Source organism: Acanthochromis polyacanthus, chromosome 14 (genome assembly GCF_021347895.1).
Source record: "Acanthochromis polyacanthus isolate Apoly-LR-REF ecotype Palm Island chromosome 14, KAUST_Apoly_ChrSc, whole genome shotgun sequence".
In the NCBI taxonomy this organism is placed as follows: domain Eukaryota; kingdom Metazoa; phylum Chordata; class Actinopteri; family Pomacentridae; genus Acanthochromis; species Acanthochromis polyacanthus.
This window is the reverse complement of record NC_067126.1, coordinates 31436996-31459976: the sequence shown is the minus strand read 5'-3', so window position 1 is coordinate 31459976 and position 22981 is coordinate 31436996. Positions and strand designations below refer to the sequence as shown.

Below are 22981 nucleotides of genomic sequence, written 5' to 3'. Positions count from 1 at the left end.
AACTGGTCCAACTCTCTGGAAGAACATGAAAAGCCTAATTCCCAAAATGTCAAACTTTTCTAAAACAATACAGACAGGTGCAATTGGACTTGAGGGCCCAGGATAGACTCAACGTGTGAATGCATGGGGAATAATTAAGCCTCTGTAAACTCAACTGTGTGGTCTGAAGGGGCAAAGGGGGCTTTCACAACCTTCTGACAGCTGCGCAGGGGCCTGCAGATCCTCCAAACAAGCCAACTCCGCAGCGGTTCGTTTCCCTCATCCACCAGATATGAGAAGACCCGAGTAGGTGCATCAGCAGGCAGAATGAAAGCCTGACGATAGAAATGTGGTAGAATTAATGAGACAGCGTATAAACTCATGGGCCCACTAAACAATAACGCCACTTTCCACTAGCAGGTCAGTAGGCTGAGCCTGTGCAGCGCAATGCGAAATGTGCACTCACAGCAGAAAAAGCAGAGAAAACTCCAGTGAGATGAGGCCCCTCGTGGCCATGAGTGGATTCAATCAGTCTGAATTAGAGATGTGAAGGGTTCCAAGGTTTTGTCTTGTTTCAAGTGGAGAGAGGAAAAAATTGAAAATTGACCCGGCAGCCTTCATTTAGTGACAATGTGTTAAAGTATTATAAAGTATGATGGGTATTCATCACAATGATCTGCACAAGCGGGGGCAATACAGTGGCACAAAGGTTTTCAATTGAAAACCATAATACTCATTAGTCTCAACACTCAACATCGGCACCAATCAGAAGTTGCATTAGCTGCAAGAGGCTGCCCGGGCAAAATTACAGCCCTTATACGAGTAAAACATCCCCAACACATACCAGGAAAGGAATTAATCAGGCCAGTTGTGATCTTTAATATGGTATTCTACAAAAAAAAACCATTGGAAATTTCACATTAATACCTCAACTGCTTTCTACTTTCTATTCTAAGCTGCATTTAGCGAACACTTAAGAGGGGAACAGTCCTGAAAAGAACAAGGTTTTCCTTCCAATCTGAGATAGAAAACCCATAAATGCTGAAGAAAATACACCCTACGGTTTTGTAGGAAACGAAATCTAACAATGCAACCAGGAATAGAAATATAATCGGAAGATAAGTTACTTGAATAGCAATTTATTTAACAGATAAAGATTATTTGAAAATATATATTTAATTTGAAGAACAAGAGAATGGATCAAGATTTTAATGCTAGATGCAGTTCATACACTAGTCTGATTGTGAGTATTAAGAAATGTAGTAGGATGTGATTCTCAAGTGTCAGCTTGGCTGCAAAGAAGACAAGAGAATTTAGGTTCATCCGTTACAAAAAAATGGGCACAGATTTCGATTTTACACTTCTTGTATTGTTTGAAATGTGTTTAAGTGAAGATAACAAATGCTGGTGTTGTAACAAGGATACTGAACTTATGGACCTGTCCTGCGTACTGTCATTTTGAAAAAATTAACAACGCATTAAAAGCCTTTAACTAGAACCTCAACAAATGGTCACCTGTCACAGGTTTAATTATCATTGAAAAGTTATCTTTTAAATGAAACATATATAAAACAGAAATACACGTCATTTCAAAAAAGTTCTGTGTAGGAGTTAACCTACATTTTGACACAAAGATTCCAAGTTGAACTGCAAATGCCTATCAAATACTTACCAACATCAGTCCACCCCTAGCTCGGGTTGACAGTGACATATTTATTGTAGCATTGAGGTTCATTTTAACACAATTAGAAAAGCCCATTTAGACAACAGTGATAGAAGAAAGTCTAAAATGTACTAACGTCTCAAATAAAGCAGTGATACGACTGAATACAAGTTAAAAAAAACTGTGGAAAGGCTATGAGAAATAAAAGGAAAAAAGACATTACCATACCTCAGTCTGTAGGTCCTACATACCTGTTCAGTAGCTGCTACTAGCATAGCAAAGATGAGTCTCCAATCCAGCGGTCGAGCTGCATCGTGGGTAGCAAAGGCGCCAAAATTTGATGAGGAAGAAAACTCATTCCAGGTTCTACAGTGTTTATTTTGTTCATGCATCTATGTTTAAAAGTGCCAATCAGTGAAATATTGTAATGATTTCCTCATTCGCTGGCAGACCTCTAACCTGAGTTTTTACATCTAATGTGGAAGAAAACATCGAGGTCACAGAGTTGGCCACTTTCTCCAATCATGTTGCACAATAACTGCTGCTCTGGATATATTCTCTAAAATAATCATGACACTAAACATGTTTCTAAAAAAAATTAAATAAAAAAAGATTGTTTTTGCTACCTCTCCGGGTGGCTGACGACCAGCCAACTTTGAATTTTTGAAAATGTTGCAATTCTGAATATTCTTTTAATCCTTACAGTCGTGCAGCAGCAGGAAACAACCTTCTGTGTTTTCTAAACACTTTTAAAGAAACTGATCATTAAATATGTGACTACCTCCGACTTATTTTTTACGTTTGCCTGTATTTGTTGTCTCTTTTTTTTTTAGTATTTTTAGGACTATTCTTTATTATGCTAAATAACTGACGAATAATGCATAATCTCAGAATGTTGAACCTAAATGACAAAAACAGAAACTCAGTTGTTCAGTTTTATTATTTCCCCTCAACAAAAACAATCACCCCATTTGAATAATATACAAAAATGCAGTTTTTTTTTAATTTTCAGTATGAAGTGCTTCAAAACACACACCGGGAACTCTTTAGACAAAAGGTCTTTTAAAAAAACATCATCATGGAGAAGAAGCAGGGTTTCCCTGCTGAACAGTGGGCCTCTGATCACCTGTGAACTTTTTATCATTTAATTTCACGCGATGCGATTGAACACCCTCCAGCTTCACTATACACCTCCCCAAATGTATCGACATCAGCTGGGAAACAGACAGGCTTTTTTCTGCTGCAGCCTTTCACCGGCTACTATACATCTGTGACACTCTTCAATGGGAACAATGACTTTGTTACACTGATAGCGCATCTACTCGGCTGCAGCAGAAGTCTGTAGTGATGTGGGCTTTGTACAGATTGGGCAGAGCACCTGTGTGTTGAGTGGGTGGGCTCCAGGCCAGCAGTATCTCAGTCTGATTAGGCCTGCATCGCTAGCCTCTCAAGGACTCTCCTGTAGTCGTCCACGAGGTCCTGATAACTCTTCTCCAGCTCCTCGTGCTGCGTCTGAGTGTCCATCTGACCCATGTGGGACACCAGCTCCTCCGGCCGCAGACACTTCCTCATCTTCGCCAGCTCCCTCTGATTCTTCTGCACAACAGAAACAGCAAAAAAAAAAAAAGACATTAGTTTGATCACGTCTTGACATTTTTGGATATTGTGCAATGTTCATAGTCTCAACTTTCATTGCATTGATAATGTAAAAGGACCCATCACCATTCACACACCTCTACAGTGAATAAAACACGCCAATACTGCCTTAAATTTCTGGAATACAGGTACAACACATCACATCATATCTCCAACTTGGTAGCATCATATATTTTCACTAGGTGGTGAGATTATTGTCTCCATCTTCAGGTAAAGCATACGTTTCTCAAATCAGATCTCCAGTATAAAATGACGGCACTTCTACTCTGCAAGTGATCCGAACAGAATTGTGTGTCCCACCTATATGCACAGGTTGCTGTGGTAACTATATATGCGTAGGTAGCTATGGAATTATGATGGTGACAAGAGGTTTCCTCCAGCTGTGCCTGTAAAGAAATCCTCCGCCTCAGAGTGCCAGCGGAGAATATATTTCAGCGTCTGTCCAGAGACAGTTGTTTACATGTCGCCTTCCATAGCACTCTGCTGGATCCTGCTTAGCACTTTCATCGCTCAGAATTTGATGTTGTCTTGGTGTATGAGTGACACAACAGACGCTTTGAAATCCAATTTGTGTGGCGAGAGCTTCTGGACTGAGACATGCAGAAATCAGATTGACATTTCAAGTCATCTCCAAATCTGTTCTAGAAATGCATTATTCTGTTATCTAGACTTTGAAAATCTATCTAGATTTGCAAAAAAAAAACAGATTTGGGTTGGCAAACTGAACAAGTACCCATTATAAACTGGTTACAAACTGTTTCCATCTTTCATTTGCAATATGTGATGGAGGCACAGTTTGCATGTCTAATGCAGTCGTTACAATCATACCAGTCAATTATTGAAGTCCTTACTGTTGTCACCGTTGGTAGTAGCTGCAACAGTGTTTTTTAATTTTTTTCTATTGGTTACAGATCTAGGACATTTCACGGTCACATTCATGTAGGTTTATAGATGTTACTGGCAAGAAGGAATCAAAGACATTTTAAACTCTAATATCTTATAAAAGAAGTTTTGTTGTGGTTATACTAAAAGCAATGATTTTGCAAATGTTAAAGAATGTTTTACAGGTAAGCTGTAAGCCATTACAAACATTTGGGATTCAGGCCGTGGAAAACGAGTCTAGCTCTGTGGTTCATCTAAACTGCGTGACACACAAATCCTTTAATCAACACTTAACATTTTAACTGCCAAGGTCATCACTAGAAAATTGGTAGGTTGCTCTATTAAACAAAGGGATCATAGATTCTAATAATCGATCAAACAGTACCTGAAGCCCTCTTAAACAGAGGGAGGCAGAACTCAGAGATATGCAGTCTAACTGGTAAATAGCCTGAATATGTGAGTAATGGTGATACTTATGCAGAGCACAGCTCTAACAGTAATGTAAATGCATTTCTCTTTGAAGATGGTGGTGGCAGAACAACAAACACTCATTCTGTAGCTTTGCAGAGTCAAGATGTCAGTTAAGAAGTCCTTCTGTATGTTGAATCAAAGAGTTTAAAAAATAATATTGTGCAACAGAAGGATCCAGGAGATGTATACGCTCTTTGTAAAGTATGGCTCAAAACACAGAGATTTCTGCAGGTTTCTGGATGTGGACAGAAAAAGCACAGACTCACCAAGTCCAGTGAACTCTGCTGTGTGAAAAACCTGCATGCAAATGCATGTATACATGGTCACTGGGGACTTGGGGGGTAAGAGCAGAAATGTATAATCCCTCTCACATTCACAGAGGAGCGGCCTTTGCCATTCGACTAACTACATGCTAAATTTCCTCAGGGAAGGAAAAAAAAATTGCTCTGCATCTGGCCACCAGATCTTTCGTTGCCACTCTCCCAAGGAATTCCTCCTTCCCACTTCACCACATAGGTCTTTTCCATGTCAGATTCTGCCTTTTCGTGAGACATGTGGTTTCATTGCTGACAGCAAATTCTCTAATGGATGGTATGCAAAGTCTCAGTGAGCAGCTCAAACATAAAATGTCACAAGCAAACAGGATGTAGGTAGTTATTCTGGTGCACAGAACTGCTCGGTATTTCCCCACTGTCAAGTCTGAGACACAGAATCAGACACTCTGAACATGTTCTGTTCACCACGCTCACGTCTGTTACACCAAATGTCTGAAACTCAAAGACACTCGTCCAGAAAAACATGACAAAACAACGAAAAAGAAAAAAAAAAAGCTGCACTGCTTTTGGTGAAGCACTGAATTCTGAATAGTCGCAGCTTTTTGACAAAGTGCTTTAAACACACTTTCATGAAAATTATTTCTCCCAAAGAAATGCAAATCCTGACTAATGACATGTGCCTGAATAGGAAAAAGCTCCAGCAGCAGCAAAACCACAGACGCCTGGTGCGCCCTATTGTGGCTGTAACAATGCAGCACTAGTAATCTATCAATTTTCACAGGACTGAAGATCAATTTTTCTGCTGTTTTAAAAGGTAACATAATAAACAGTGACAACACAGGACTGTAAGCTGTACTTGGGCCTTTTTTTCTTCCTACACAGAACAGCTATAATGCTATGCTAACAAAAGGTGGAGACTGCACACTGGATTCTTGTTTGACAGCAACAGAGACAAGTTGACATTCAGATTTATTTGAATACATGAGGGAATCACTCAGAACGTCATCCTGACCCACTCCACACTGACATGTAAAGTATTCTTCTCTGGAGCTGTGACAATTAAAACCTCACCCTGTAGGGCAAATATAGCCTCCTCTTCACTTCTAAGCGGTACGCTCTCGCTTGTGCTTCATCACTCATGTCTGTGGCTCTTAGACGCAGGATTTCGTACACTCGCCTTGCGTGTTTCTGTGGAAAATAGAGAACACTTTAATTAAAATAATTTTTAATTTCATTATTTTTAAACCATTATGCCTCAACAGGAGCCAAACACAGCCCAGCACAACGACGACTGAAAGTCTTTAATAAAGGGCATTTGATTAATCAGGCAACTAATTATTAGCAGTTTTTTTCCCTCAACAAAAGCTGCTACTTTCACCATTTACTTAAGCAGCCGCATGAACCAACATAGATTGAAGGTATTTCAGGCAAGAAAGTGGAGCTGCTAAACACAGGGATATTAAAATTTTTGCAAAAGACACTGGGGAGAAGAGATACTGTCAAGTAAAAGTATTCATGTGTATTTAGAAGTGGGATGTAAGTAAGTTCCCTGATGATTAAACGGAAATGTTTAGAAAGCAGTCAAATTGAGTCGTTATTTGCATTCTTGAAAAACCAAATCAAATCTTAAAAGCTTCTGAAATGTGTGTCACAAGTTCCGTGTTCTTTTCAGATCGAGTGGGATCGATCACAGCGTCTGTATGTGAACAACTTCAAGTGAACCAGCAGTGTTTCCTGCTGCAGGTTAACATCCACAAGTCCACACTGATTGTGGTTATATACATTTTTTTATGTATAGTTTCAGTCAATTGCTTATATGTTGGTTAATTTGGACACAACCTTTATTAGTGCATCAGCTCAGGGGTCACGGTGGCTTTGTAACATCTTCTATGCAACAGTGAACTGGCACTGTACAATAATAAAATAATTACTTTAAACAACTGTGGTGCTGACTGGGGAGGGAGGCAAGTTTAATCTTGTAGCTGACTAATCGTCCACATTACTTCATTACTAACTGAGAAACTATTATTTTAAAGTTGCCCACATATACTCTAGTTGCCTCTTACTGTCTGTGGTACAAAAATGGAAAAATTATGTTCAAAAGCAGCTGGAATTAAGTTTGGATGATATAGTAGTTTTACAGTATCACTGAGATGTCTGCTTTGTTTTCCTGAATCTAAGTGACTGTATGGAAGGTTAATCATTTACCAGGAAATGACGTGAAACATTTGAGAGTTACAGCTTCTTAAAAGGGAACTTTGGTTTTTTTTCCCCCCAACCTGGGGTCTGTTTTCATATGTCATTTCATACATGTGAGTGATGGAGAAATGAATTTTCGACATAGCTCCAGTATTTAGCCAGGCAGGCAGCGTAGCAGCTCAGCTAGCGAAAAGTATGGGGCAACTTGCCTCCCCCTGCGTCAAAGTTCGCCCTAACATGCTTTTTTCCCCACACTGACCGGCTCGGATAGTCTCAATGAGTGTCCCACAACATACTAGAGATGAGAAGTGAACGAAAACCTCCACATTACCTGGCGATCGCCATTTGTTGTGGTCTGTATCCAAATCTCGAGACGCTAGAAAGCAAATCTCGTTCCGAAATCGTGCAATAGCTCGCGCCAAAACACCGGTGATAGCGCGAGCTATCGCGCGATTTCGGAACGAGATTTGCTTTCTACCGTCCCGAGATTTGGATACAGACCACAACAAAGAGCGATCGCCAAGTAATGTGGAGGTTTTCGTTCACTTCTCATCTCTAGTATGTTGTGGGACACTCATTGAGACTATCTGAGCTGGTCAGTGAGGGGAAAAAAAGCACATTAGGGCGGACTTTGACGCAGGGGGGCAAGTTGCCCCATACTTTTTGCTAGCTGAGCTGCTAAGCTGCCTGTCTGGCTGAATACTGGAGCTATGTCGAAAATTCATTTCTCCATCACTCACATGTATGAAATGACATATGAAAACAGACCCCAGAAAGAAAAAAACCATAGCTCCCCTTTAAATGCGGGGATTATTTGCTTTTCTGGTATAATCACAGGAGAATAAATATTTTGAGGTTAGAGCTGCTGTTCAGGAGTCACCTCAGGTTGTCTGAAATGATGAATTTCTACTGGACAAAATTACATTGTGAAAACACGTGAATTTATAAACAGCTTCTATATATTTGTCTGTTACATTATGTTCATGCTGTTCAGCACCTTGTTAACTTTCATCTTCTCTTGTGCCTCTCTGATCATGTCAGCTGAGAAGCCAAGGTGCAGTCTGTCTGGAGCGAAGGACGGCAGACCTTGACAAAGCTTGGCCAGCACATAGTCTCTCAGCTTCACGTAGTTCTCAGAGGGGTCTTCAGCTGGAAACAGACACCATAATACACTCACTAACTACACTTTTGTATCCATATGAATGACAAAAAACATTTTTCAAACCTTGAAACTTTAAAATAAGTTACCTACACTATGGAACACAAAGAAGAAACATTACTCAAGTTCAGACGAGGAACCTTCTGCATATTCTCTGCTTAATTTTAAAGTTCTTTCTTGAAAAGGTTTTCACCCTGAAAGGAAAAAGCTGGGATGCCTCTTTAGTATTCATCCTCCGTCTGCATGCAAAGCGTCTATTTCGATCCAGCTAGTTTCAATAGAGCACATTCTGGTATACAAGCCAGCCTTCCAAATTAACTCACCGTCTGGATCCACCAACTGCAGAGAAAAATCATTTAAACTGTTCGTGGGAGATGCCTGGATCTTAGATTAAATGTTTATCCCACCTTCTTCAACACAGTAAATACCATTTTAAGAGAAGGAAGCAACAATGCGATGCTCACCTGTGATGTCTTGCACTTTGGGATTGCCACAGTAAAATCTTTGCACGGTCTCCAGAAGTTGAGCTCCTACACCCTCGCCTTGGAACGGAGGCATGATCAGCATTTGGCTGTTCAGTTAAAGGTCAAACATACACGCAAAACATAAAGCCAAGGTGGATACAGGTTAGTTACAAGACACATTTAGGTGGCATTATGAGTTGTTTTTCCGAGTAGGAGCAGAAATTGGCTGACTGAAAGCAGGAAATAATAGATTGTTACCCTGATCCATCAATGCAACAAATCAAATCACATCAAAAGCTTATCTATAATAATATAAAGTTGTTTTCAGATACAAATCACCCTGGTTTGGTACTGAAACAAAATCTGGTTGAATGGTTGGCTATATAAGCCAGTAATTTGGGCTCTTTGGGAAGAGGATAAAGAAATGTATAATTTTCCACTCCTTTTTCGTACAAAAGAATGGGAAGGCACGTGCTGCCCCAGCAATTACCTTACACGTGGTCGGGTTTTGTCTGGGTACACGTAGTAATTATAAACTGTCATGTAGCCAACAGTTGCGTAGAGAGTCTCCCCATCTTTATTGTACTTTTCAAATCTGCAGATAAAACACAAAGGCAAACAGGTCAATTACAGGCACACTCCCATGCAGTGTCCATTTTAGCCCCTCTGTTCTCGTGCCCACCCCTCACCCCCCAACATCAGCATGTTAGAGCAGCCAGGGCCCGATTGGTACACCTGCTACAACCTGAATACATTATGCACTTAATTGGAGTACTGCAACTTAGAGGAAGAGAAGGAGTTGGAGGAGGGACTGAGCTCCTCAAAAATCACTTCAGTCCATTTTCCCCATTGTCACTATTAATAGGTGCCAGGGTAAAGAAAACACTGGCGGAGGCTCTTTTTACTGTTAAGACATTGTTCAGTGTTTCAAAAGACAACAGCATTCAATTCAGCTCTTGCCCCTGGAAAATCTGAAAAGGGCTTTGGGCACAAAGGAAGCTCTTGCCTGATCAACAATTCTCCTACGGAGGGAAATATAATCAAACTGGCCTGGTAATTGGTCACAAGCGCCTCAAAGGGGGGCTTTGTTTTTCAATGACACAATAAAGGCTGTAGGGTAGGGCTGGGGGGGTTTGATGTCAATTAAGGAGGGCACTCACACAAGAAAGAAGTCCCAATGATCGTCGTCTGTGTCGATGAAACTGGCAGTCTCTATGTACCACATGAGGAAGGTCTGCAGGCGCTCGTGGTACTCTTGGAATCCCGGGCAGGTAATATCAGCCTGGAGCGAATGCAGCAACACAAATGTCAAATACAGTTTAAGGAGTAGATTAACCACTGTTAAAGTGAGGCTAAAATCTAAAAGAACTCCTGGGTTTCTCTGGTACCTTGTGAATCTGGTATGTGAACTCTCTTCCCCCTTCGGTGTTAACGGTGTACGTGTGAAGCAGGGTGCCGAAGGGCTTAAAATTGGCATCCTTCTCCAGCTGCGAGATGAAGTCATCAGTGTTGTGGGTGAATCCGGCAGGAAGGATCTTCCGGATCTTCCCTTCAACATCATCGGGCTACAAAACACAATGAGAATCAATTTAGCAATTCAGAAAGCAGGTAAGAATGATCGAGAACAAGTCAGCTTTAGATTTTCCCTAGTTGCAGTCAGTGAAGTATTTTCAAACTAAATTAAAAATGACTTTGCGTGTAGAATATGTTTTTGTTCTTAATTTAGACAAAACTACTGAAAGTGCAGAATAAAACTGGAAGCATACATGTTTTGTGCTGATGAAAGGAAAACCATTAGGCAATTAAAACTGTCAGCTGAGCAGAGACTGCAGCAGCACCCTCCCCCCTCCCCGGTGAAAAGGCCACTTAAATCCGTACATTTACTACTTACGTTAAACCATGAATATGTGATGAAGTTGCCACAATAAACGCATTTCTGCTTCTCACTGGGAAATAAAATCTTATGAATTGATCTCAACTTAACAAACCTTTGGGCATCCATAATAGAGGCCTCTCCTCTAATCCTGCCAAGTGAACCCAATCAAATGAATTTGCCCCTGCGTTTTCAAAGAGCCTCATAGACAAAGGGGCCCTACCCTAGGACTTTTTACTCAGTGCAACGTGTGGTTAGTTCAGCTGTAATGTTTGCATTGTATCCATTTCCACAAGGATTGACATGAGAACACTTTGCTAAGCAGCCCTTTCACACCATTTACATGTGTGATGGGCATTATTTCGGCACAGAGACCCTTGCTGCTCAGCATTGAAAACTGGGAAATGAAGAAGGTCTGAGCAAAATGCACTACAAAAGGCTAATACAACATACTGCTAATTCCTCCCTTTCAGACATCAGCTAATATCTAACTGGAAGTAATGCACCTGCAGCTGAATGCCTCTTAACCATTGTAATTGTTCAGCCACATTTCTAGGGAACAAGGACCACACTTAAAAGGCCATGGACAAACACGTCCTTTTGTCCTGGGCACTCTCCTACATACTAGACACTAAATTGCACAGCCTTCCAGAATAGATGCCTTAGTTTGGCATGAATATAACTTAACAATGTTCCCTTAGAACAGTTTGTTAATGTCTTTGATTTCTAACAATAAGTACAAAGGGAGTACAAACTATCTAATTTGCTCTGTTGGTATTATTTCGTCTGTTTAATCCACTCCAAAAGCCACGCTACGCTGAAAATTCGCAGCAATTTGTCAGTTTTTAATTCAAGTTTAAACCTTTAAAGTGAAAGAAATACACATCCACACGATTTCTGTATCTACTGTAAATACTTGAATGGAAAGACTACAGGTATTCTACAATTTCCTCCCGTTTGCAGCACACGTGCACAAAAGGTCTGGCACTAAATCAGAGCGTTCTGGGAGAAGTCCAGCACCGCGGTGTTTTTGGCTGATTAAAAGGTGAGTTTTGATCCGAGTCTTGCATCAACGCGGCAGCTGCATCAACTCCATCTCTGCCTCCCCTCGTCTCTCTTCTCTCACCAGCTGCACCGCACCCCGACCGGCCACATGCACTCAGAGACAAACACTCTTCAGATGCAGCCTGAACTCTGCTGCTCCTCTCACTCGCTGCCTCTACACCAGCTGCACTCAAACCCTTAACAAGGTGAACACTCAGAGGTCAACGCTGAACACTAAGTAGCGGCACACATCGCCATCGCATTTCAGTTTGAATATCAGCTTCAAGCCATGTTCCCAAAAAGTGTAATGGCTCTCTTTACGTTCAGAAACAGGGAACTGATTGCCATGGATTTTTTTCTTTTTTTCCCCCTCGGAGTTGCCAAAGATGAAAGAAACCATCACCGCTCTGTGGGGTTATTTATAATTTCAGTACATCCACAGCACAGTAACGCCAAGTCCTCGTGAGTTTACAAGTTCTACCAGCGCTCCCACTACCACCAGTTAAAGGCCACATTGTCCACCATGGAAGTCCCCCACTGCTTCCAGACAGGACAGATGTCCCAAAGTTGAATCATTTGACCTCAGTAGGGCCCCTCGCTAATTCTGGTATTCATTTTGCATGTTTGCTGCATTGACGGCTTCAGGAAATATTCAAAGGTGCCAGTGGTCTTTTGTGAAGTCTCCTGGAGAAGCATTTCACTTTACTGTCCGCGTTTGTCCAAACACTAGCTGTTGATATGTAAATAACTGTGCCTGGCAATTAAAAAAAGGCTGAAAGTCCTACATACGAAGCAGTATCAGTAGAACATTTAAACTAGCCATCAAGTCATCAGCTGAGCAATAAGTTAATTAATGTAGTTACCATTACATGAAATAAATGCATGCTCGAAAAAACAAAAAAACTAGAGCAATACAGAAGCTTATATTCAACCCAAACGGTCGTGACTGTCAATAACTTGAGCAATAATTCACTCCTGAAAATAAATGTACAATATATCCCACCGGGTCACATTACTTCCCCCGCTGATTCAATCTCAGAAAACGCTAAAAATCAATGCCCCACGTTAGTCCCCACATACAAAACCATTTGAAACCATTCTTTTCCGACAGGGCGGAGAAGGATTAGTGTACCGGCACAGGGGGCCATAGTGGGACGAGGTTTAGTCTAACAAAACAGGAGATCTCTTACTGGAATAATGTCACCCCTGAGAGAGGCTTTGAGGTCCCTCAGTTGGGGAAGAAACAAGAAAAGAGTACATTAGGTCTATCTACTCCCTTTAAAGAGTAATTGATCGCACAATTACTGAGGCAGCCACTCAGCAAAGCTGCCTTGTGTTTGTCTATCAAAATTACAGCTTGATTTGCTGAAGTTCAGATTAATAAGGGCACCTTTTGTTCTATACTCTGATATGTCGAGTTGTTTTCAGTATGTTTTGACAAATAAAATAAAATCCTGCTCCATTTTCACTTTTGCCGTCACCTGCTGTTAGTTCAAAAAACACAAATTACATCTGACGCTAGTTACTCAAAACTAACATTTCCAAAACTACTGACAAAAAAAACAATAAATGTCTTTTCCTTCAGATTACCCAAATGCATCACAGTTGCTGCGGTGCTTTTAAGCCATTCCCTCTGAGCCTTTTCCCATTTTCTAGTTTTAGAAATAGAGAGCTAAGTTAGCTTATTGACACTGAACAACAGTAAAATATCTTCGAATGACAAAAAGCATTTTGAAATAACCAATAATATTTATCTTGCCCGCACTCACTGATATAAATGAGTAAACCAAAAACAATCTTGAACAATCTGAAGCCATTTAAACACAAAATAACCTTTATAGCTATAAAACATAGGATTTAAACTGTTGAATTACCGTAGGTTTAATTTTCATATTACAGAAAAGAGCCATAAGAATAATTGGCAGAAAACGATATAGAGATCCTACCAATCCATTATTTCTTCAATTAAAATTGCTGAAATTCCATGAATTCGTAGATTATAGTATTCTGCAAATTATACTTAAAGCTCACATAAATACACTGCCAGTTAACATCCAGAAAAGATTTGGAAAAAGAGAAAGCAAGTATAACTTAAAAGGAACAGAGATCTTTAAAAAACAACAAGGTTTAGGACTAAAATGATGGAACGTTGTGTGTCTATAAAAGGAATCAGTTTATGGAACAATTTGAAGAAAAAAAATCAAAAAATCTAAGTCAAGCACCACATTTAAAAGATTAATTAAATCCAGTATGTTACAGAAATATATTGAAATATGTTAGTTACATTTGATTGTCATTTCATTGTCATTCTTTTTTTTGTTGTTGCAAAAAGCACTAATTTAAATTGTAATAGAAGAAGTAAATGGTATGTTACGGTCTGTGTTGGCCAGCAGCTATTTTATTTTATTATATTCTAAGTATGTGTACGTGTATATATATATATCTGTGTGTGTCTGTACATGTATGTATATGCGTGCATATATATATGTATGTATGTATATATTTTCATGTTTTTTTGTTGTTGTTTTTAAGTTCACCTTTTGTAATTAATTTCTGGGGATAAAGGGGCAGACATAATAAGACTTGTCTTCTTTCTGCTCCCTTTCATTCATGTTTGGTAATTGTTGCATTTACATGAAACATTTTTTTTTTATTTTTTTTTTATTTTACAAATGAATGAAATAAAACAAACAAACAAACAAATTAGTTTAAGCATAATGTATCTTATAACATTAAGTCGCCAGTGAGAGCCATTTAATTCCAACTTGTATTGTTTTACAACAGGTTCTCCAGCAGTGTTTCTCTATAATTCATTGCTTTCATTTACATTCTACCTTTACAGACCCTCTGACAGCTGTTACTAAGGAGCATCTTTACATCATGAGGCTGCCACCATCAGGGCTCTTTGCTGGGATGGTTTGTTTCTGCTGATGTTAAGTGTTTGAATATGCTAAATATAGCTATTAATGTGCTGGCCAGAAAACTCAATTTTTGTCTCATAGAGCAATCTTCCACTTTGCAGCACTCAGCGGACAACTGTCTAATGCACTCTCTTTCTCAGCCACAGCACCTTGGTGGCCTCCCAGCAGTGTCTGCAGCTCAGTACATGCTCAAGTCAGACTACAGCTGGGCCAATTTTCAGTTTGCAAGGTGCTTGACTGGACTTGGGATGAACTTTAACCCTTTGATGCACTAAATGGGTCAACCATGACCCATATCCAATGGAAAATGGGTATGTCCTGACCCACACTGTGCATCAAAGGGTTAAGGACTTGGAAATGGACTTGCCCATGCGAAGACTCTGCTTACTTGAGACCTATGTGCATGAAAACTGAGAGTATTATGATGTAATTCTCTTGCTAGTTCATTCTATGCCTCTGTGTAGTGTTATTGGCACCTTTAACTGCCACCTTTTGGGCTCACCTTTTGTGATTTAAAACCTGAGGGCAAAAAACAGCAAAGACTGAACATACTCTACTGGAGGAAGGTTTGTCTCTCAAACTGTCAAGAATAACTAATTATAAAATCAGGTAGTGCAAAATGCCACCGTAACGCAATGCAAACTTTTAGTTGCTACTGATTACATGAGGGATACGAAGAAATAGGTAGTTCAATAGTTTCCCCTCTTCCTATAAAGAAGAAAACCTCCTAATGCCAGTTGTGTCAACCAACTTTCAAGCACAGAATGTTTATTTATGTGATAGCTGCTGTTTTTAGACAGAAAAATACTCATTTTGATCAAAATAATGGACTAATAATAAGGCTTTGTCTCTGTAAAAAAATAAAATGTAAACTGCTAGTCATGACTGATGTTAAGTCACCTACAAACTAACAGATATTGTGTCCAAGATGTTGCCAGTGTGGTTGTATTTTATTAAAACATACAGCCAAAAAGAATAGCATACATTTTAAAAACAGCATTTCACAGCTCAGCAACCAGCATGGCAGATTTTTTGGGAATGGCAAGCTACACTGTCAGCATTAGGTTGTACTCCAAGTTCCTTGAGACTTTTAAACGTATCAGAATAACCATATTTCAATATATTGTGTTGAATAACATTGTTTTCTAGCGACAGGAACCTGTTTCCATGGCTTCAGCATCTACTAGGAGCAGCAGCTACAACCAGACCAAGCTGGATGAGAATGCTCTTCTCTTATCAAAACTGAAAAATAACATCACAATGGGAATTATTGATTCAATTACGAGGTTAAAATAATTTCATATATTGTTCATAATGTTGGCAAGTTAGGCTAGCAAGTAGAGTTTACTTAATGTACTGAAGCTACTTTAGTGAATCCAGTTTGAGTATTGAGATTTTTTCTTCAGATTTTAATCTAACAAGATTTTCTTGGTTTACTACGGTCCTTCTTTTAGCAGACAAGTGTTTTCTTACACAAAGCAACTAGTCTCCTTTAGGTTTCCTGTTATTCGTCACCTGAAGAATCAAAGCCAAAAATTGACTGGCCGTTTAATTTTAGTTCAGGCAGTCAACTTCTCAGCAAAATGTCTTGATCTTTATTTGTTAGAACTGGACATTGATATCACAATCACTTATGGAAAGTCAATGGGAGGCTTTGTATTTAAGATCCTCACCTCAAATAGTGCATGATTCAACAGCATGTAAAATTCATCACCACCTGCAACATCCATCTTAAGACTTAGACCACTCTGGTTTTAGATTATACACCTTACTTAAAGCATTACAGAGCAGCTTTTGGTACATTTCAGGAGGAGGCAAAGCATCAATTCTTAAAATTTGTGCATGTTTACGGCACTACTGATGGTGATAAACAATCAACACTACATGGTTGCCTATAGTCACGTACAGTGAGCAGTGATTCTGCACTGACTCTAATAGTGAAATTAAAAGGACATAGAATTTCTAAATTAAGATAAAGGCAACTTCATATCTTACCTCCACCCAGTGGATTGTCTCATTGACCTTTGAGGAATATTTCACTTGGAACAGGGTGCTCAGGTTTCCAGCGGTGTAGAACAGCTGGATCTGAAGACCTTTGTACCCAAACGCGACCTCACTACAGAAAAAAACATGGAGGTTATTAAAAGTCCTAGTAATATCATAAAATGTTTGACTAAGGCTGAGACTTACAAAAAGAAAACAATAAAACCACAGTTTCATGCAGTGTGCAGTCCAGGTTACATTTCTAGCAGAAGGACAATAACAAACATCTGATTATCTATTCCATGAAAATTGTTTAATATACACCTGGAGGGAATAATAAATGTTTACTGCAGGTCACTTATTTCACCCTGTTGCATTGTTTTTTTCATCATTATATCACTAGCAGTTTATGACAAAATAGATTCATCATTATGCAACTGTGTGATTAAGGTTTACTAGCAATTACGCTTGCTGAAATAATTAATGCCCCAATTACAGAGTTCCCTTTGAGCTGATTGCAGCAAGTGCAAAAATAACCAATCCCAGTTTTGACTAATTTGGAAATGCAATTTAGAGCATAATGACATGCTACTGTAAGTCTACACACAGGCACAGGTGTCACTGCCAATAATGTAGTCTTGCTCAGGTTCAACGCCTCTTTTGTGCATCACATTACAGTCCTAATGCAACTCTTAACAGCTTTTTGTGAGGCGACAATAACATGCAAGACGAATTACTGTTCACGCTCACATGTCTGGTTCCTCTCTGTGTCCAACTTTACTTCATGATTTCCATCATAGAAGAAAATTCAATATCACAATCACAGTCAGCTTTACTGGCCAAATATTTGTGCACGTACAAGAAGTTTGGATCCATTTCTTTCCTTGTTCTTGACGTTTTAACTATACATTTACCCAAAGAGGAAAAAAAGTGTTAAAGTAATATGTACAGTTATAGATGCATACTTAAGCAATAGGTGCTCAATATTTAGGGCCTTAAAGTAATAAAAAACAACTTAATAAATCAGGCGATAAGTAAAATAGTAGGCAGTTTCCTCAGTGGTTTAAAGAGATATATATTCTTTCCATGAGAAGTGAAGAGATCATTATCAATCTCATGTCTCAGTGCTATTCACAGTGAATTTAGGATGTGGTTAGGCCAGCTTAGCATAAAGGCTAAAAAGTCAGAAGAAACAGCTAGGATGCATCTGCTGGGTCCTAAACTAAGCACACCAACATCAAGTAGTTATTGTAACACGGTTCCTCTTAGACTAAAATTCTCATTTAGTACTAACAGAAAATAAAGTAAGAATGCAGCACGAAACTCTGGCACTAAGAATCAAGATCACCTGACCAATACACACTTCAGAATTGTACAAAACCTCTGGAGGAAGAAAGTGTTCCTAGAATAGTACACGTTCTCACCCATGTTAGAGCAGACAGGCTGTTTTCCGCTGCTGGAGATTTAATTTCATGTTAACACTACCACAGAAAAGCACTCAGGTCTTGTTTGTGCTTTACTGGTACCCCTTCTGACATATTATTACATGATATTTATTATACTGATACTATGACAAATTGGTTTTACTGTGAAACCTGCTATCTTCCGTGAAAAGCAGACATTGTAATATTCTAAAGCCTTCAATGCACAGCTCTCTGTAATTTGTCCCTCCATAATTTTAATTTCATACATCCAGAGAATGTTTTAGTAATCTATACAGCAAACATATTTTTCTGTTTGTACTATAATTAACTGTAGATAAACTCTCTAAGTAGCTACAGTGATGCAGCCAAGAATAAAAAAGTCTTCATTTTTAGCACATTCATAAAACCTGCAACTACAATATGAGCTTGGCCCTTTACCAACAAGGAGGTAATTTGAGCGTCGCCTCATATAGGAGGTTCTCGGTTCAAGAGTGCCGGCTGGCTGGGGTCAGTCTGTTTGGAGTTCCATGTTCACTCTGTGTGGGTTTCTTCCAGGTGCTCCAGTTTCGTTCCAAAGGTTAGGATAATTGATGAACTGAAACTGTCCATAGGTGTGAATGTAAGCGTGAATGGTTGTCTGTCTCTGGATGCCAGCCCTGTGATTGACTGGCAACCTGTCCCAGGTGCACTGTCTCTTGCCCAGTGTCAGCTGAGATTAGCTCCAGGCAGCTACTTTCTGTGTTTACTTTCAGTCAGTCTCAGAGAAAAGCTTTTGAAATGATTCATGTAAAAAAAAAAAAAAAAAAGTTTATTTTGGGGAGCGGGAGGAGGCTCTCGCTACTTTTCCTGTTGTACATTATTCTGTGAGACTGTTTCTTCCCCTGAATCTCGTCAACAGAGGTGGAGTGCAAAGCTAGGATGACACTTAGAGCCACAACAGCTACATTAACAGGAAATGTACCAAGCTAAAATAAACCAGGATTATTCTTGAAAGACACGCACCCATGAGTCAGCAGGATCTTGAAAAAATCCATTTGAGGGACACAACATATCAGTAACTGGTACATTATTGACACAAGTATGAAAACGTAAAGATTTCTATTGTGCCAATAATACAAGGCTCAAGAATGGTGAAGATCTTTCAGGTCTTGAAAGATCTTCACCATTCTTGAGCCTCTCCGCGACTCTGTGGACGGTCATCTGGCTGATGTTCAGCTGTTTGGCTCTGTCAGACTTGTTGTGGCCAGCACGAAGGAGAGCAGATATCTCAACTCTTTTGACTTCCATCTTGATACAACTTTACCGGAGAACAAATTTGTATTAATGACACCTGCCTATAAGGTAGAACTTTCAGTTTGTTAAATGGAATTTTTCTCTCCGACATGTAAACGTCTGTAATGATTATGAAACCGAGTGTAAAAGAACTTTTGCAAAGCCCGGTACAATATTAAAAACAAAACAAGCTATTGGAAATTACTACAACCCACTTTCAAAAAATGAATTCATTCTTTATTCCAGAAATGGTTAAAGTTCTTTAAAGATTGATGCTTGTGCGTTTAAAAAGATCTGTATTTTCCTGCTCACGTTTGTGCATGTGTAAGATTATCAGTTGTCATACTGGCACTGGCCCCAACAAGCACATAATTAGCAGTTATCAGGCCTGAAATTCTATATTGGTGCATCTCTAATCCATTCCAGTTAGCTTCAATTCATGCTGTCTATAATTACTGTTTACTTGCAAAATGGAACTGAACAGCAGAATTTATCACATTCACTTTGGAAAGAGGGGTCTGCGACCAACAAGTGTTCATACATTTTCTCATCAAGGTAAGAGTACAACATACACCAGCAATTAGACAACAAACACCATTCATTGTAATGTTTTCCCCAACAACCATGTGTCCTGGCTGAGTATTGTGACTGACTGAACACTGAGGAACCGGCTTGCTTTTGGAGGAAATTACCAGAATGACACATTTTATTGTACTCCCTCATGTCTAATTTTTTCCACTGCCACACTTTATGCCAAAAGGAGAAAAAATAAATGAGGAATTTTCCACTATGACCTTTCATTTATTTATTTTTTTTAGAAAAAAAAAGCCTTTTTTTAAGTCTTGAAGAATGAGGTCTGCACCATGTATTAAACTGACTTTACACCCCTATTCTAGACATATTCTCAGCAGGGCTAGAACAAAACAAAGCACATTGCCCAGCATTGCTACTGTATCGTTGCATGGTAGCTCAATATTAAGAGGGGTTGTCCCTCACCCCTAACACATGGTAATATTTAAATTTGTGTGGATATAAAGTCAGGGCAGCACTATCTGTCTCTTTGAGAGTTTCTGTATCAATACAACAAACATTGTTTTAATGACAAAAAAATGACGTACTCATCTCCAAAGACTTGGTGGGTGTACTCAGGGTGGAATTTGATGCCTTCATCTTCAATATCTTCTGGAAAGCGAACTGAGAGTGAAAGAACACTAGGGTCAATTATTAAATTAATTGATTAGTAGAAAAATTTGAGAAAGTACCACAAAAATTACATAATTGTACACATAGCCACATAACAATATTATCTATTTACAAGACATTCATAATAAAGTAAAAATAAACTTACCCAGCTTCAAGCATACGGCTAAATTTGTGTCACATTTGTACTCGGCCAGTATCTTCTCCACGCCATTTTACTACTGAGGAAACACACAAAACACAAACCATGTTGTTAACAGTTATTTAGTTCTTTCTCTAGACACACTTTCTACTGTTCCACTTCATTTTGAGAGTACTGTTACAAGGATTAGCCTGCATCTATTCTGATCATCACATGACTATTTTAGTTTCTTTATGTGCAAGTGCCCATATTTACTGCTTCTAGCATCTAAAATGTGAGGATCTGCTTTTCTGGTCATACACACACTAAACTCATTCTTTGTCTGTTAACAGGATTTTACTATGAAGGAAACAGGGTCAAGCCTCTACAACTGTATTTGGTTTCCGTCATAAATCAAACAAGGAACCGGAGATACAGGTGACGCTACAGTGCGTCTCTGGTACAGGAAATTATTTATACAACAGTGTACATTCAAGCCCAACAATAACAGCAAAGAAGACGTTTTTTTTTTTGTTTTTTTTTAAAGAGATGATTAGGATACTAATATACCTGCCTGATGTTGTCAACAACCTCCATTCTGCTCCACAGCAGCTCATGCTGATTGGTCAGTAATAGTGGACTCTCCAACCCACTTAACCCACTTGTAGTTATGTTAGTCTACTCCAATCCTTCGTAATGCAACACAGCAAGTTCTGAGGTCATAAATGCCATGACTTTTGGTAATGTGAACCGTTCTGCTCTCAAAAGCTCACACACCAGTAAAGATTCTGACCATCTGAGTTGCTCTACAACAAATGTGATCCTGAAAGATTAGCATACCATTCTTTCATCCATGTTGTTGTCCATTGCATCAACATGGACAACTAAATGTGCTATCCAGGTAAGCTACAAACATCAGGTAGCTCGTAGCACAGTAAGCTATATCATCTAAACAATGTATCCAAAAAGTATTAGCTAACGGTAATGTCCATCCACTTATTAAAAGCACATGTGCAACTTAAAATTCAAGCGTTGCATCAAACACACAAGCACACTGCCTGTTGTGATATCCAGGTAGCATGCTACTAGCGTTAGCAGACAGGCCCAGTGTTGTCTGTGCAGCCGTGTGCAGCGCAGCGTCAGCTAGCTTAGCCCGCTATGTTTTCAACACGTCAGTTTAACCCTGCAGCGGCGTTACGGCGGCATTGGCCGCGCATTTGTTGATTATCATGCGATAAAACGAAGACAGAATAATTACAGCATGGAACATTTAGCCTCTTACCCGCCATTTCTGCACGCTGTGTTGTGCGAAGCTGTCGGTCCCAAAAGACCCGCGGAATCAGGAGGACTTCCGGGTCCTTTGTTTCCGTGGCAACAGGATGTAGTTCTTCTTCTTTTTTGCGGAAGCTGTAGAGTTTCACACAGACGAAGTTAAAATAGTCCTGTTGCAAATAAACTTTTAAAAAAAAGTGAATAAAAACGACAGCTTACAATTAAGAAAAAATAAAATATAGTTAACTAAATTGACAGTAAGATAAGCAGTGAGATAAGAGGCCAAGAACCCTGCACCCTTAATTCTAGGGTTAATCTAGTTCATTTTCAGTATTTCTTGGATAATAGCGCCCTCATTAATCTTAAATAGCACAGAAATTATATTATGGTCTAACAAAATCAAAAGAAATTGGTATATGTATGTCAATGTAATATTTTGACAGCACAAAATAAGCCTTAGTAGTTTCTAAGAATTTAGGTAAGTCCTACACATATATACTTTTTAAAAACATATATATTATTACTTGTTTTTACAGTTAAATACGATCATATTGATAGCTATCCATTAGTTTCAACCAAAAAAAATATATGTAAATGTTTTGTTATGAGATATACGGTTTGGTGGCCAGTGTGACCATGAATTTGATCAAAATTCTTGAAGGTCCCTAAAATGTTTATGAATATAATGTCATAATATTAAAAATCACTTAAAGGCAGACTTTTTGCTTTACTGTAATATTTTATTTTAATATAATATTATTATTAGCATCAAACTCAAAAAATCATATTAGCTTAAGTTTGCTTGTTTTTGGTCAGCCGAGATTCCATCCATCCATTCATTCTCTATACACTGCTTATCCTCACTAGGGTCGCGGGGGGTGCTGGAGCCTGTCTCAGCTGACTCGGGCGAAGGCAGGGGACACCCTGGACAGGTTGCCAGTCTATTGCAGGGCTACATATACAGACAAACAATCACTCTCACATTCACACCTATGGGCAATTTAGAGTAACCAATTAACCTCAGCATATTTTTGGACTGTGGGAGGAAGCTTGAGTGTCATTTTGTTAAAGTGTGTTTCTTGATGCAGTACAGAAGATAATCTAGTAAAAGCCCCTTTTTTTC

At 39.2% G+C, this 22981-nt stretch overlaps 1 protein-coding gene across 1 annotated transcript; it reads right to left on the bottom strand.

Annotated features, from left to right (window-relative positions):
- Positions 1-2564: 2564 nt before the first annotated feature.
- hat1 (histone acetyltransferase 1) lies at positions 2565-20680 on the bottom strand (the record flags this gene model as incomplete). The annotated part of the gene is made up of 10 exons (XM_022213217.2): positions 2565-3238; positions 5998-6114; positions 8123-8274; positions 8749-8855; positions 9239-9343; positions 9909-10030; positions 10137-10313; positions 16582-16702; positions 20384-20459; positions 20614-20680. Coding segments are annotated over 10 exons (1215 nt in total), but the record flags the coding sequence as incomplete, so codon positions are not given.
- Positions 20681-22981: the final 2301 nt, after the last annotated feature.